Source organism: Cervus canadensis, chromosome 4 (genome assembly GCF_019320065.1).
Source record: "Cervus canadensis isolate Bull #8, Minnesota chromosome 4, ASM1932006v1, whole genome shotgun sequence".
Lineage (NCBI taxonomy): Eukaryota > Metazoa > Chordata > Mammalia > Artiodactyla > Cervidae > Cervus > Cervus canadensis.
In genome coordinates, this window is record NC_057389.1 from 37,406,650 (window position 1) to 37,421,224 (window position 14,575).

The 14,575-nt window shown below is 40.8% G+C and overlaps 2 protein-coding genes across 3 annotated transcripts in view; both read left to right on the forward strand.

The window, feature by feature from the left end:
• The first annotated feature begins 685 nt into the window (after positions 1-685).
• ZBED8 (zinc finger BED-type containing 8) lies at positions 686-6,161 on the forward strand. 2 transcript variants are annotated; one of them, XM_043464804.1, is made up of 4 exons: positions 686-748; positions 1,590-1,667; positions 2,439-2,480; positions 3,728-6,161. In XM_043464804.1, the coding sequence occupies exon 4, from the start codon at positions 3,777-3,779 to the stop codon at positions 5,559-5,561; it is 1,785 nt and encodes a 594-aa protein (XP_043320739.1). In that variant the 5' UTR covers positions 686-748; positions 1,590-1,667; positions 2,439-2,480; positions 3,728-3,776; the 3' UTR covers positions 5,562-6,161. The 2 variants fall into 2 exon arrangements, with proteins under 2 accessions (XP_043320739.1, XP_043320737.1); XM_043464802.1 differs by lacking the exon at positions 2,439-2,480.
• Positions 695-14,575, forward strand: part of C1QTNF2 (C1q and TNF related 2) — a 58,747-nt gene continuing 44,866 nt past the window's right edge. Inside the window, exons 1-2 of the mRNA XM_043464807.1 lie at positions 695-748; positions 1,590-1,667. The gene's annotated coding sequence lies outside the window, so the exon portion shown is untranslated. The remainder of the gene's footprint in view (positions 749-1,589; positions 1,668-14,575) is intronic.

Sequence of the window (14,575 nt, forward strand, 5' to 3'; positions counted from 1 at the left end):
CTTCTTCCTCATTGATTCCACAAGGAAAATGGTTAATTATTGGAGCTTCATAATCGCCAAGATCAAAGCCTGACAATATAAAATTTTATTTCTAGTGCTCTGAATGTTAAAAAGCAGAACTATGTGGGTTTACAGTGCCTTTCGTCCCTGAGACTCTACGATGCATCTTCTCTGCAGACACAAGATGCAGAAAATTCCCAGCTCCACGTACACAACCTGAAAAGAGAACCAGCGCGCGTGCTCCTTCCTGGAGGCGGTGGGGGGGGGGGGGCGGGGTCCTAGCCGTTTGCCAGTGCGCCTGCGTGCGGGGATTCGCCTCGCCCTGTCTGCGGGCGGGAAGGCTCCAGGAGAACCCGGATGGAGCCCGGCGCGGCGGGAGTGGAGGACGCTGCGGGCGCAGTTATCATACCGCGCCCCGCAGGGTCCTGCCCCCGGGTCGCACCCGAGGAGCCGCCGCCTAGACTAGTTCCAGCGCCCGGAGGCTGAGCCCCAGCCTGAACGGAGAGGGAAGTGGAACCCGAAACGGGCGCCTAAAAGAAGCCCGAGCATCCCTTGGGCCTGCGCCTGTGTCTCGGAGCCGTCGGCTGGAGACCGAGCAGCCTTCTTCCCGCGCCACCGGCGTCCTTAGCTCGCCCGGGCAGCCTCTTAAATGCTCCGTCCTTTATAATACACCAACAAGCCTTGCCAGTTACGAGCCCATGTCGTTTACATGCACGCTCATAATTAAACCTCCCAACCACCCTATAAGGTAGGTACTATTGTCATCCCCAGTTGAGGGATTGAAGCTTGGACAGGTCCCAGCCTCTAAGTGACAAAGCCAACATCCCAGGCGTTTGCCTCTGAAGCATTTGCTCGGCTATTGCTTTCCCGTACCTTCTCTCCTGGCTTTTGCTTTTAATAACGTAAATATAGTGAATTTTCAACCCTCTGCCTCCCTGGATACCTGCACCTACCATGGACTGGCATAGGCAGAGGCCAGGTAGAAGTTTGATTGTGTTTGGTTTGGTATTTAAGGTTTACTGCTGCACTTTGATGTTGTCACTGCTGAAATAGATGTTTTAGCCTTCCCTGGGTGTTTCTGTTATATGAATGTTTACTTCCAGAAAAACTGATTTTTCTCTCAATTGTGATTCTGTTTCATATTTACCCTTCATAAACTTGCAAAACATTTTACTCTGTTGTATCTGTTCTTTCATTCTGCATCTTCAGATGGCTTTCAAAATTTCTCAAAAAAAAATCTTCCTGAAAACTAATTATGTCTATCTTAGTAAGTAAGCCTTTTTGTTTATTTTACTGTTTATTATGGGAAATTTCCAGCATACATAGAGTGAGTACGGTGTAATGATGTGTGCCCATCACCCAGCCAACTCAAGACCAGTCCTATTCTATTTCTACCCCCATTGTGTGTGTGTGTGCTGAAGTACTGTATTTCAGAGAGCCCAGACATCATTCCACCAGTAAATAATTAAGTCTGTGTTTCTAATAATGAAGACTTTTAAAAAAACACAACCATACCATTATCACAGTGTTTCAGTTAATAATAATTCCTTAATAAGTTGATGCTTTTTTTTAATGTTTACATATTTTAGGGTATTGTGATTGCTAAATACCACAAAGGAACAAGTGAGAATTGTGAGATTCTATAACACAAGAAAGCCTCTTGGGCGGTAAGTTCATCTTTGAGGATCTTAAAACTTCTTGCTACCTATTCTCCCTTTTTGAGGGGGAGGGAGAAGAATTTTTCTAAAAATTCTCTTGTTCCAAACAGGTAAATCTTCAATCAAAATATATGTGAGTAGCATAGAATGGATAGGAATGTACTCTTAACTCATCCTATAATTTCTAGTTGGAAGTCATTAGAAGTAAACCTGAAGTAAAGAAAATCATTTGAAGTAAAGCTTTCTCCTTCGCTTTCTCTGTACCCCCAAAATATACATAACAGTATACAGAAAGATAAGCATTTTTCTATGTTCATCTCATAATGCTGTTATCAGCTAGGAGAGGTTCTAAACAGTCTGCCCATGGTCTCCTCACTTGACAAAGCTTAAGATCAACTCTAAATTGTCTTTACCGACTGGCAGACATCTTTCAGTTTTCAACTGGTCGATAGCAATCATATGGCAAATCAACTTACTAGTTACACAGAAGTATGTTTTACAACTAGTTATTCTTGGCAGAGCCTCTAGCAAGCTAGGGCTTTAAGTAAATATTCTGGGCTTGCTTTCTGTGATTTTTTTATGGCTAAAGTGGGTATTTGGATTTCAGTGTACCCCTGTTACATTATTTCAGCCACATTCTGTGGCACAGAACTTTGGGAATCATTTATATGGGAGATAGAATTGTTTGCTAAGGTATATTTGAGCCTACATGTGGATTATACCATTACTCATTGCTCAGGAGGGAGAAAGAGAAAAAAAAAAAAGTATCTTTCTTTTTAGGTCCCTCAGCTTTCATAGGAAGTTGTCATCAACTCAGAAAAGGTAAATGGGTGTTAAAGCATTTAGTGTTTACTTAGCAACCTAGAATATCTATAAGGCTAGGAATTGGCCTGGGGGTGTGTTCATTCCTCTAAATCTGTGTGTGTACTTGGATATGTATCAGAATCACCTGGACAACTTTATTTTAGATTCTCTTGTCCTACTTCTGGAGAATGATGATGTAGTAGTTCTGAGGTGGTGCAGGGACATGTTTTCTTTCAGAAGTGCTCCAAGTGATTGTGATAGGCAATCTCATTAAGAGATTCCTGTTCTGGGTACTATTCAGAAAAATTATCTAAAACACTTTATTTAGAGTGCGTACTTGGGGCCCCTACTCCAGAGCTAGGGAATCAGAATATCTGAGTGTAGGGTCCAAGAATATGTATTTTAGGAAGAGGCTTAGATGATTCCTCCATTTATTTACTAAACTAGAGAATGCCTGCTTTCCACATCCTTTCCTACTATAATTAAGGGTTTTCTTCTACATTTGATCTTAGCCAAAAGGCCGAGAAGCAGTTAAGGCATTTCTTCTATGAGAGAACTTTTTCTGAAATTTCAGTAACAAGAATAGTTGTGTTTCTCCTGAGCTTCTTGTTTTACTTTTTTTTATATGACAGTGTGAATCATGGACTGATAGTGCGTATCCTGTTTCTGTGTCAAAGGTGGCTTAGTCAGACCTGTTTGAAATTCTCTGCTTAGGTTGGAGTCAAAGACACTCAAGGATCAAAAGAGTTTTATAGACTATTTGATTTAAATCCTTATATATTAGAAAGAACTAGCCACCATGTCAAAATCTGCCCTTCTTAGAGTATTTAGTGAAGACTTCATTCTCCATTCACTAGTTCATAACTGGGGGGTGTGCATGCATCTCTGGCATAGGATGGAGGAAGGGATGGCAGTGAGATGCCTTTTCTGGGGATACAAAATGTACCAGATTTGTTTGGAATATACATCACTAAAAACAAAGTAAGCCATAACTGCAGCTCACCAATAGAGAACTTAGTAGGTATTCACAATTTGCATAAGCCCTAATCTCTCATATATAACTTGCTGGCAAGGTGCTTGTTCCAGGGCTTTAGCTGTGAGTTTGCTCAATTTAAGTTGTCATATTGTCATGGCTTACTTTGAACTGACATGTTACAGGATATTTCTTGACATGTACACAGATAACAGGATGGCATGAGAAGTGGCTTTGTTTTAATTCAGTTAGCCACTGGTTTTTAATGTCTGGGTTATATTTTACTTCCAAGCAAAAATCTTCAACATCTGTGGAATACTACGTGAGAAGTTTGGGGTGCCATGTCGAAGAAACGCAAGTGGGACGATGACTATGTTCGTTACTGGTTCACCTGTATGACAGAGATTGATGGAACTCAGCGCCCACAGTGTGTGTTGTGTAACTCGGTGTTTTCAAATGCTGACCTCCGGCCATCAAAACTGTCTGACCATTTTAACAGGCAGCATGGTGGTATAGGTGGGCATGATCTCAGTAGCCTGAAACACGTGCCAGCACAAGCTGATCAGAGTGAAACCCTGAAAACCTTTGGGGTTGCATCTCAGGAAGATGCCTTACTACAGGCATCATATCAGTTTGCATATTTATGTGCCAAGGAGAAGAATCCTCATACAATAGCTGAAAAATTAGTGAAACCTTGTGCACTGGAAATAGCACAAATAGTTTTGGGACCAGATGCACAAAAGAAGCTTCAGCAGGTACCCTTATCAGATGATGTAATCCATTCTAGAATTGATGAAATGAGCCAGGATATCTTACAGCAAGTTCTAGAAGATATCAAAGCCAGTCCTCTTAAAGTGGGTATTCAGCTTGCAGAGACAACAGACATGGATGACTGCAGTCAGCTGATGGCATTTGTACGGTACATAAGAGAGAGAGAGATTGTAGAAGAATTCCTGTTCTGTGAACCACTGCAGTTAACAATGAAGGGAAAAGATGTGTTTAACCTGTTCAGAGACTTCTTTTTGAAACATAAGATAGCACTCGATGTATGCGGCTCTGTTTGTACTGACGGTGCCTCTTCTATGCTAGGAGAAAATTCAGAGTTTGTTTGCTGTGTGAAAAAAGAGGTACCTCATATCGTGATCACACATTGTTTGTTGAACCCTCATACACTTGTCACAAAGACATTGCCTACAAAACTGAGGGATGCTTTTTTTACTGTGGTGAGGGTAATAAATTTTATCAAAGGGCGAGCGCCAAATCATCGCCTGTTTCAGGCTTTTTTTGAAGAAATTGGAATAGAGTATAGTGTTCTCCTTTTCCATACGGAAATGAGGTGGCTTTCCCGAGGCCAAATACTTACTCATATTTTTGAAATGCATGAAGAAATAAATCAGTTTCTTCACCACCAAAGCAGCAATTTAGTTGATGGCTTTGAAAACAAAGAGTTTAAAGTTCACCTCGCATACCTTGCAGATTTATTCAAACACCTAAATGAACTTAGTGCATCTATGCAAAGGACTGGAATGAACACAGTATCAGCTAGAGAGAAGTTGTCTGCCTTTGTTAGGAAGTTTCCATTTTGGCTAAAGCGGATTGAGAAAAGAAATTTTACCAACTTTCCTTTTCTTGAAGAAATTGTTGTTTCCGATAATGAAGCTTTATGCATCGCAGCTGAAATAACACTGCACCTGCAACAGCTGAGCAGCTTCTTCCATGGCTATTTCTCTGTTGGAGATCTTGATGAGGCAAGTAAATGGATACTGGATCCATTTCTTTTTAACCTGGACTTTGTCGATGATGGTTATGTAGTGAAAAATGACCTTGCTGAATTACGAGCTAGTGGCCAAATCCTAATGGAATTTGAGACAATGAAGCTTGAGGATTTCTGGTGTGCTCAATTCACAGTGTTTCCCAGCCTGGCAAAGACAGCGCTAGAAATCCTTATACCATTTGCAACTACATACCTTTGTGAGTTGGCATTTTCATCACTTTTGCATTTTAAAACAAAGCCCAGAAGCTGCTTGAATATGAGTGATGATATCCGTGTGGCTATTTCCAAAAAAGTTCCTCGTTTCTCAGATATCATTGAACAAAAACTACAGCTGCAGCAGAAGTCACTGTAAAATGACAAACTTTTTGTGTATAATTTTTAACATATTCTCAAGTCCATTGTAAAATTAAGCTATAATTCTCTCTCTTTTATATTTATGATATACCAAATCCTATGTTTTAAAAGTTTAGCATTTTTAACTTTCGATTTTCTTGTGAGATGTGAAAATATGTTTTGAGAATAAGAGCACAAGCAGCAGAAAAGATTAAGTGCTATTAATACATAGGATTCTTCTAGGTATCTGTTTAGCCTTTTGATGTGATGCATATAAAAAAGACACCCAAGCACTGGAATATCCAAGCTACCTGGTATAATAGGCTATGAATAGAGCCAAGAGAAAAAGAGAAGACATCCCAGAATATACCATCTCATGTTAAAAGTCAAAGTCAAAGGATGAAATGACATACTGAGTCCTCCCATGTCCTTGAGGGTTGTTTTAGGGAGGTAATGTTATCAGAAGAGGATTATGAAATATAATAGTGAAAGAAAGGATGATCCTAGTTAATATAAGATTTATTTTTACATGTATTATTTGGAGTTAGTCTCAATGTCCATTCCTCTAGTTCTATGCTCTAAATTCCATGACACTAATAAACATCCTGATGTCTTGGTAGTCACTCCTTGTCTTCTTTTAAGTTACATCTAGACTCCAAGTCATCAGGGCAGCTAAAGAGGAGACCCTAGAGCTCTGTTCTTCCCTGGTGGCTCAGCGGTTAAAGTGTCTGCCTGCAACGCGGGAGACCCGGTTTCGATCCCAGGGTTGGGAAGATCCCCTGGAGATCTTGGCAACCCACTCCAGTATTCTTGCCTGGAGAATCCCATGGAGGGAGGAGCCTGGTAGGCTACAGTCCACGGGGTCACAAGAGTCAGACACAACTGAGCTATTTCACTCACTCGGAGCTCTGTTCAGGAGATTCTAATTTAACTGGCCTGGGCCAAGGAGCTTCATTCTCAACCAGCTTTCCAGATGGTTCCAATGGATTCTTTTCCCTCTCACCTCATCTTATTTTTCCTACACTTGGTTTTCCTTTGCCCCAGTTTCTTCACTTATTTTATACCTTATGCTGTGTGTATTTTTCTAAGATCAAAACTTTTGAATGGATCAAAATATAAATAATAGAGAAATTAACATGAAGTCACTGTAGTAATTCAGGGCCACCAAAAAAAAGGTCCCCATGGGACTCTAGGTTAATATACTTTCCTGGACGATAATTTGGCTAGATTTATTTGTAAATGTGAAGAAACTAGGATTTTTACTTCAAAAATAAAAATCATACAGTTTTATCCAAGTACTGTATGCTCAAGGCTGGAGAAGAATTGAGTCATATAATGAAAAGCCACAGTCCCCTTCCTACCCAGTTACCTTAACAATTGCTGTTTTAACAATTTATGGTCCCCCCAAAATATCTAAGTAATATGTTACACCAAATATACATATGCCAGTTTTGACTTATAAGAGTCAGAATTTATATATTGACTCCTCTAGATGATATGTGAGGACTGAATTTATAAAGCATCCATCTCCTACTACTTCCAGTTTTTTGTCATGGCAGTATTAATTTTATTTCCCCTGTTGATTCTTCATAGCCATTTGATTGAGAATTTTTTCCCTCATGGAATTTCTCACATGGAAAGAATCAGGGGTGTCCACAAAGTTTTTAAGGTGGGTAATCATAGCATTTTTGAAAAAAAATTTTTTTAACTTGAAGGGGAATGAAGTCTATCAAATTTAGATGGCATTTGAGTATGCAAATTGAAATTTATATTTCCTACACAAAACTAAACTTTATCACTATCCACCAAAATGCTTTATCAATGAATATAAATACACCCCTTCTTTTCTATAAAAATTTTAGTTAGAAAATATAAGTCCTAATTTTTTCTAGTATAATCTAACATCAAGAGCAGTGGGAGAAATTTCCAAAGCTAATACAGGAAAAAATCTGGAAGAGTATACATGAAGTTTAATATGTATGCATATCTAAAGATAGGAAGGAAGTAGGGATGGGAGCAAAGGCATGAATGAAGCCTGGGACCTAACAATACAATAGCAAAATTAGGATGAAATGCCAAAAGCAAATGAGTTGTGATAGCCAGCCGTTAGTCCACTAAAATTTTTTCTTAGACTAAATTCAGTAATTTCTGCTCTGTAACAAAAATCCAAAGGACATTTTAAAGGCAATGGCTAACCAAGTTCTTTATTCTTTTTTAAATTCTAGAACAGTTCATTTTCCTCTGATCAAATGAAAGAGACTGCAGTGTCTGCTAAAATGAAAACTTGAATTTTTTCTTTAAATTTAAAAAATCTACAGTGGTATGTGTATTGGCAGATTTAAGTCCTATATGTTTCTTTTTCTTCCAAGGAAGAAATAATTTCTTTTCTTATATTTTCACAGTATGAGGTCATTGATAATTGCAAAAAGAAGTCAAGGCGTATAAAGTATAGACATAATTTTATGACCAGCAGATGTCACTCTTAGTGCATGATTGGTTAAAAGCAAACTCACTCTCATTACAATTTCCCCGAATATCTGATTTTCAACATCTTTAGAAAAGGGGTGTGAGTCTGGAGCTTCCATTTGTCAACTTCCCTGCCAGAGGGTGAAGCCAGCAGAGACAAAGCCAAGAAAAGGAGAGATTCCTTACGACATTGCTTCCGCACCTAAATGCATTATACTTTTTTAACTTTTTAGTTCTATAAACGAATTCCCTTTTCTGCAGTTTCCTGTCACATGCAACCGAGAGACTTATTTCATATACTTGGTTTCCAGTCTTTTATGAATGGCTAACAGGAAAGTTTTGACTTCATTAATTTTACTATGAATTTTGGACAACTCTTACTTGTCCCCTATAAGATGAAACAATTGGACAAGTTTTCCCTAGGGAACCTTTTCATTTTTTTCTACAGAGGTCATATTTCATCTGCTTAAGTTTTGAATTTTGATGATATGACATAGTAGACCCTTTCCTAGATATAAACAGAAAAATAGACTTTTTGTTGGTTTTTTTTTTCTTTTTGGTAATGGCATCAGCTTGGTTTCTGGAGCAATCACAGTTCCTATGGATCATTTCCTTCTACTAACAAAAGACGTAACCTAGAATTTTGGACACTTTCACCCTTTATCAGATTTACTTGTTTACTCTGGTACTGATATTTATCCAAATACTCAAGAGACCTTTATCTCTAATGCTATGTTGTGAAAGGTCTTAAACATACCAAAAAATTGGACGAGTAATACAGTGGGCACCCATATGGTTATTTTCTAGATTCAAAAACTTAACATTTTGCTATAGTTATCTGTTTATATAAATGTATAGGTGTCCCTGTATCCAACAGGTTCCAGTAAGAACAGAAACTGTACCAATTTTTAAATAAAAAGTATCTACAATAATCACTGAATAATCACTGACCTGCTACTAGAGAACTGGAAAGGCAAAAGGGGATACTGAGGTGTCACAGAGATAATAAATGCACGAAACAGCTAGCATCAATAGGGCTAGATAAACAAGAGGCTGACATTATTGACACAAGCTTGAATGAGGGGTCCCTTGGAAATGAGACTCAGGTGTCTGAGGAAGAGGCCCTGACTGGTATTAATGTCTTAGGAGCTCAAAAGTCTTGGGAATGGGTGCCAGCCTGCTGGTGCTGCTGTCTCTAAGCATGTATGATGAGGCTGGCTCCAGAAAACACTGAAAACCTAAACCAACTGCTGCTTCTAAAGTAACTTGCACTGTCAGGGTGAAGAATTGCTGCACAGATGATATTGTCAGCAGTAGGAAGCAAAAGAGGAAGGAGCAAATCCCTGGTCCTTCCTCTAGATTTCCACCATGTCTCTTGTTTACCCCTTATTTACAGGGCCTAACAGAAAGTTGGGTGATAAAGAAGTGTACTTTGTGAGGTCCCAGCCCCAGCATGACAAAGCAAATGACAGGAAGTAGAGAGGGTGGGTTTGAAGCCGAAAAACAATAGCTTAGTAACCATCTTTTTGGCTGCTCATCCTATAATTGAATCTCTATACAAATAAACATAGCTTTGTGGCTCTTTTAAGATGTAACTGTCCTCTGTACAAATAAAGATGCTTACCTTCTCCCCAGAATGAGGAAACAGAAGTCTTAACTCCTCACATTTAATAACAGTGCCGTTTATTCTGTTGCCTAAAAACTAGCCCCAACAACCAACTTTTTTGAGTGGGCATAAAAGAAGTCTCAGGTATAAATCGTCTATCTCACTGTTACAATAAACACTAAAATAAATTGGGACAAACCACCCTAAAACTCTTCAGATACATGGTTACAAAACAGCACCATCCATCAGGACATGCCATGCCTTGAAGAGACCAATTTCAGGCCCACTGGCATTAACCCCCACGACACAAGCCAAATATGGTCAGTGGTAGTCTCAACTCCCAATTCAGTAGAAACACTGTTAGGTCCCTTGGTGAAAGCATTCCCCCCTTGGGAACCAAGACTACCAAAATAGAGCCACAGTCGCAGGGATGGGAAGCAAAGATTCTGTGAATTAGGTGCCCACCCCGATTCCCAAACTAATGTATTCCAGCTTGGAGGATTAAAAAAAGTATATTCATTGGTGACCAATACAAAGCATAATTGCATCCTATAAGAACTTTAGCTTTTAGATTAGTTTTTCCCAATTGCAAGTAACTGAGTATTAAGTAGGTCATTCTCTCATTGTAACAGACTAGGTGCTTCAGAGTGATCAAGTACATGATAAGACCAATAAATTCCATAGGTTGTCAATATGTTGCCGCACTCTGTCATGAATGTGTGTGTCCACTTCCAAATTCATATGGTGGAGTCATAACCCCAATGCATAATATTTGAAGATGTGGCCTTTGGGAGTTAAGTTAGGTTTAGATGAAGTCATGAGGGTGGAAGCCTGGCCCAATGGGATTAATGCCTTTATGAAAGTCTCGCCCTGTATCTCTAGTGCACAAAGAAATCGTGTGAGCACACGGAAAGGTGGCAGCCTCCTACAAGCCAAGAAAGGAGGTCAGAATGAGACCTGTCTTGCCACACCTTGATCTCGGATTTGTTGGCCTCCATAACTGAGGAGTTTCTCTTGGTTAAGCCAGTCAGTCTATGGCATTTTCTTCTGGAAGCCCAAGCAGACTAACAGACCCTCCTTTGCTGCCGCTTGACAAGGTACAGTGTGGTGCAAGATACAAGGACACAATAAGGCTGGCAGAGGCACTGAAGACGAAGCCACATCCAGGTGGTGTGTCTTTTTTCCAGTGAGACTAAGCAGCTGCCTCTTCCATGATAGAAGGGATCTAATGTAGTAGATCTACCACCAGGTGCCCATGTCTGGGGCTAAGTATTGGTCTCTGCGGTTGGCAGCTCAGGCTCTCAGTGGGACAGTATTGGTGGAGGGAGGTGCATGTTGTTGAGCAGCCATTCTTGCCAGTGTGGCCATTGCTGTATGTGGGCACATAGGACAATCATTAGGATGACCGGAGAAAGGCTGACCCATCACTGCAAAGTATATCATCTTGTCCTCTTGATTATTGAGAGCTTCCTCTTCATTAATGTAGGCTCACCAAGGCCAATAGGAAGTCCTCAAGCCAAAGGCAGCTGTCACAGGAATAGGCCTGCCATAGATGAAAGTGAAAGAGGAGAGTGAAAAAGCTGGCTTAAAACTCACCATTCAGAAAACTAAGATCATGGCATCCGGTCCCATCACTTCATAGCAAATAGATGAGGAAACAATGGAAACAGAGACTATTTTGGGGGGCTCCCAAATCACTGCACATGGTGACTGCAGCCACGAAATTAAAAGACGCTTGCTCCTTGGAAGAAAAGCTATGACCAAACTAGACAGCATATTAAAAAGCAGAGACATTACCAACAAAGGTCCATCTAGTCGAAGCTATGGTTTTTCCAGTAATCATGTATGGATGTGATAGTTGGACTATAAAGAAAGCTGAGCACCGAAGAATTGATGCTTTTGAACTGTGGTGTTGGAGAAGACTTGAGAGTCCCTTGGACTGCAAGAAGATCCAACCAGTCCATCCTAAAGGAAATCAACCCTGAATATTCATTGGAAGGACTGATGCTGAAGCTGAAACTCCAATACTTTGGCTACCTAATGTGAAGAACCGACTCACTGGAAAAGACCCTAATCCAACCTGGGCGGGCGATCTGTTTCACACTTGATAATATGCATGTTTCAGTGCCATTCTTTCAGATCATCCCACCCTTGCCTTCTCCCATAGAGTCCAAAAGTCTGTTCTATACATCTCTGTCTCTTTTTTTCTGTCCTGCATATAGGGTTATCATTGCCAAATGAAAAAAAAAAAAAAGACCCTAATCCTGGCAAGGATTGAAGGCAGGAGAAGAAGGGGATGACAGAGGATGAGATGGTTGGATGGCATCACTGACGTGATGGACATGAGTTTGAGTACACTCTGGGAGTTGGTGATGGACAGGGAAGCCTGGTGTGCTGCAGTCCATAGGGTCATAAAGAGCCGGACACGACTGAGCAACTGAACTGAACTGAGTATCCCTGCCTCTGTCAGTCACTGGCTGGGAACAGCTCGTGGGAAGTGTGAACCAGCCCAGGTGCGGTGGTGTGCATCAGAGGGCAGCAGCTAGGGCTTTGGTTAATCGTGTTCCCTGTAATTGTATGTCTTCAGAGTGCATTCTCATGTTTGCACAGTCCTTTGGTGAACATTCTTCCAGAGCACAATTACCTTCAGTGCTGCCCACTGAGAGGTCCTTCCATATATCTCACCCCCAGACCCTCTTGTCACTTGTCTTCTTAAGTCTTTTCTTTCCAAGACCCTCCCCAGCCATCATACCATGAGTGAGACTTCCCTGGTGGTCCAGTGGCTAAGACTGCACGCTTCCAATGCAGGGGTGAAAAAAAAGGAAGTGAAGTCGCTCAGTCAGGTCCAACTCTGCAATCCCATGGACTGTAGCCTGTGAGGCTCCTCTGTCCATGTGATTTTCCAGGCAAGAACACTGGAATGGGTTGCCATTTCCTTCTCCAGGGTATCTTCGCGACTCAGGGATTGAACCCAGGTCTCCCACATTGCAGACAGACTACTGTGAGCCACCAGGGAAGCCCTATGCAGGGGACCTGGGTTCAATTCCTGGTCAGGGAACTAGATTCCACATGCCAAAACTAAAGATCCTGTGTGCCACAACTAAGACCTGGTGCAGCCAAATAAATAAATATTAAAAAAGAAAAGAGTAACTGACCTTGAATACTAGAGTTTAGATCCATACTTCTGGATCATGCTCAGTTTAGACAATCAAATGTACTGCTCAAAACTGCTCCCTGAGAAGATTCCCTTCAGTAGGATCTTTCACAGACATACCTGATTGGAATGGTAATGCTACAGAATTTTTTTCAGCAACCAGCTGATTCTAGCATATTGGGCAGAAAAAACTGTAAACCAGACCTAAATTACTTCCTCCTAGTCAGCTGGTCCTAAGGAATTCCCCATGTAGCCAGGAGTTACAGACTGAGAGGAAAGGAAGGCTTTCAGGAGGAGTAACTGTCACAGGAGCTGGGTTACCTCTTCAAGCAACTTGCTTATGCCTTCCAAACCTGCATGATCGCTAACCCTTTTCAGCTCAAGGGAGATGATTGCTGTGCCCACTCCAGTTTATGACTTGCTGGATCACACAGCACCCAATCCCATGGTCATGTGTTCACTTCTGACAGGGCCTAGTAGCAAACCAAGAGCTATTTCTCAAGAGGAGAATAGCAGTCTTCAAAAGAGGGTGTGAAGAAAAGAGAAGGTATGGACTTGCTCCAAAATCCTGAGGGTCTATGCTTCCATTCCCCTATGGGCATTTGCCAAAGAACCCATGCAGAATCCGTATTTGCCACATTCAGGTGTTGCTGGATCTGCTGTATCTCAGGAGGCAGAGTAGCAAGCACTACAGCATGGGCTTGCTGCAGAACCTGTTGGCACTCTGGTCTTCACTGGCAGTGTTGCGGGTCAGAATGACACCTAAAGGTGCTGTATGGTGCCTCCAAAAGCCAAAAAGGCCCATCAAGCCTTGTGCCTCTGTTGTAGTGGCAGGAGAGGTACCTTGAAAGGACTAGTGCAATGTAGACAGCAACGATGTGTTACAATCATCAGCTTGTTAAGAAACTGATTTTAATTATTCCCATCGCCAAAAGGAAATGATAATTATGTGACAGGACAGAGGTGCTAACATCACTACAATGGCAAACATAATTTTTAAATGTATCAAATCAACATGTTGTACGCCTTAAACTTACAATGTTTTTTTTTAAGATTTTTTTAAATGTAGAACATTTTAAAAGTCTTTCTTGAATTTGTTAGTATTGTTTCTGTTTTATGTTTTGGTTTTTTTGCCTCCTGGAGACACATTGGATCTTAGTTCCCCCACCAGGGATTGATTGCATTGGAAGGCAAAGTCTTAATCACTGGACTGCCAGGGGAGTCCCAATTTACAATGTTATGTCAGAATATATTTCAACTAAAAAAGACAATTTTTTGCTTTTTGCTTATTTATTTATTTTATTTTTTTTAAAGATAATTTTTTAAAAAAGGAATAGACTGTTGCAACATACTTCAGACCATTAGCACATTAGAAACTTCACCACAGTGTATGAGTCCCTGAATTTTTATGAGGTTTGTCTCCCACTCTCTGACTCATATGCATTTTACTAAGGCATCTAAAGTAGTTTCTTCTGCATTCTTATCAGATCCTTCTGTCAGTCATCAGTGAGGGGGACAAATTTGATGATCTGTGAAATGGCAAGATCATCAAAATCTCTGCAGATTAGCTTATCGCAGACATTAAGTCGATGTAGCCCTAGGGCAGAACTGTGAAGGTGATCTCTTGGTTCTGCAAGGTGAAAACAACTTGCTTGTGGTATTCATTGAAATTGATTTCAGTTCAGTCACTCAGTTGTGTCCGACTCTTTGCGAGCCCATGAACTGAAGCGCTCCAGGCTTCCCTGTCCATCACCAACTCCCAGAGCTTGCTCAAACTCGTATCCATTGAGTCGGTGATGCCATCCAA

Excerpts from the sequence above, each read along its gene's own strand:
- ZBED8 (XM_043464804.1), top strand. The coding sequence starts at position 3,777 with ATGTCGAAGAAACGCAAGTGGGACGATGACTATGTTCGTTACTGGTTC.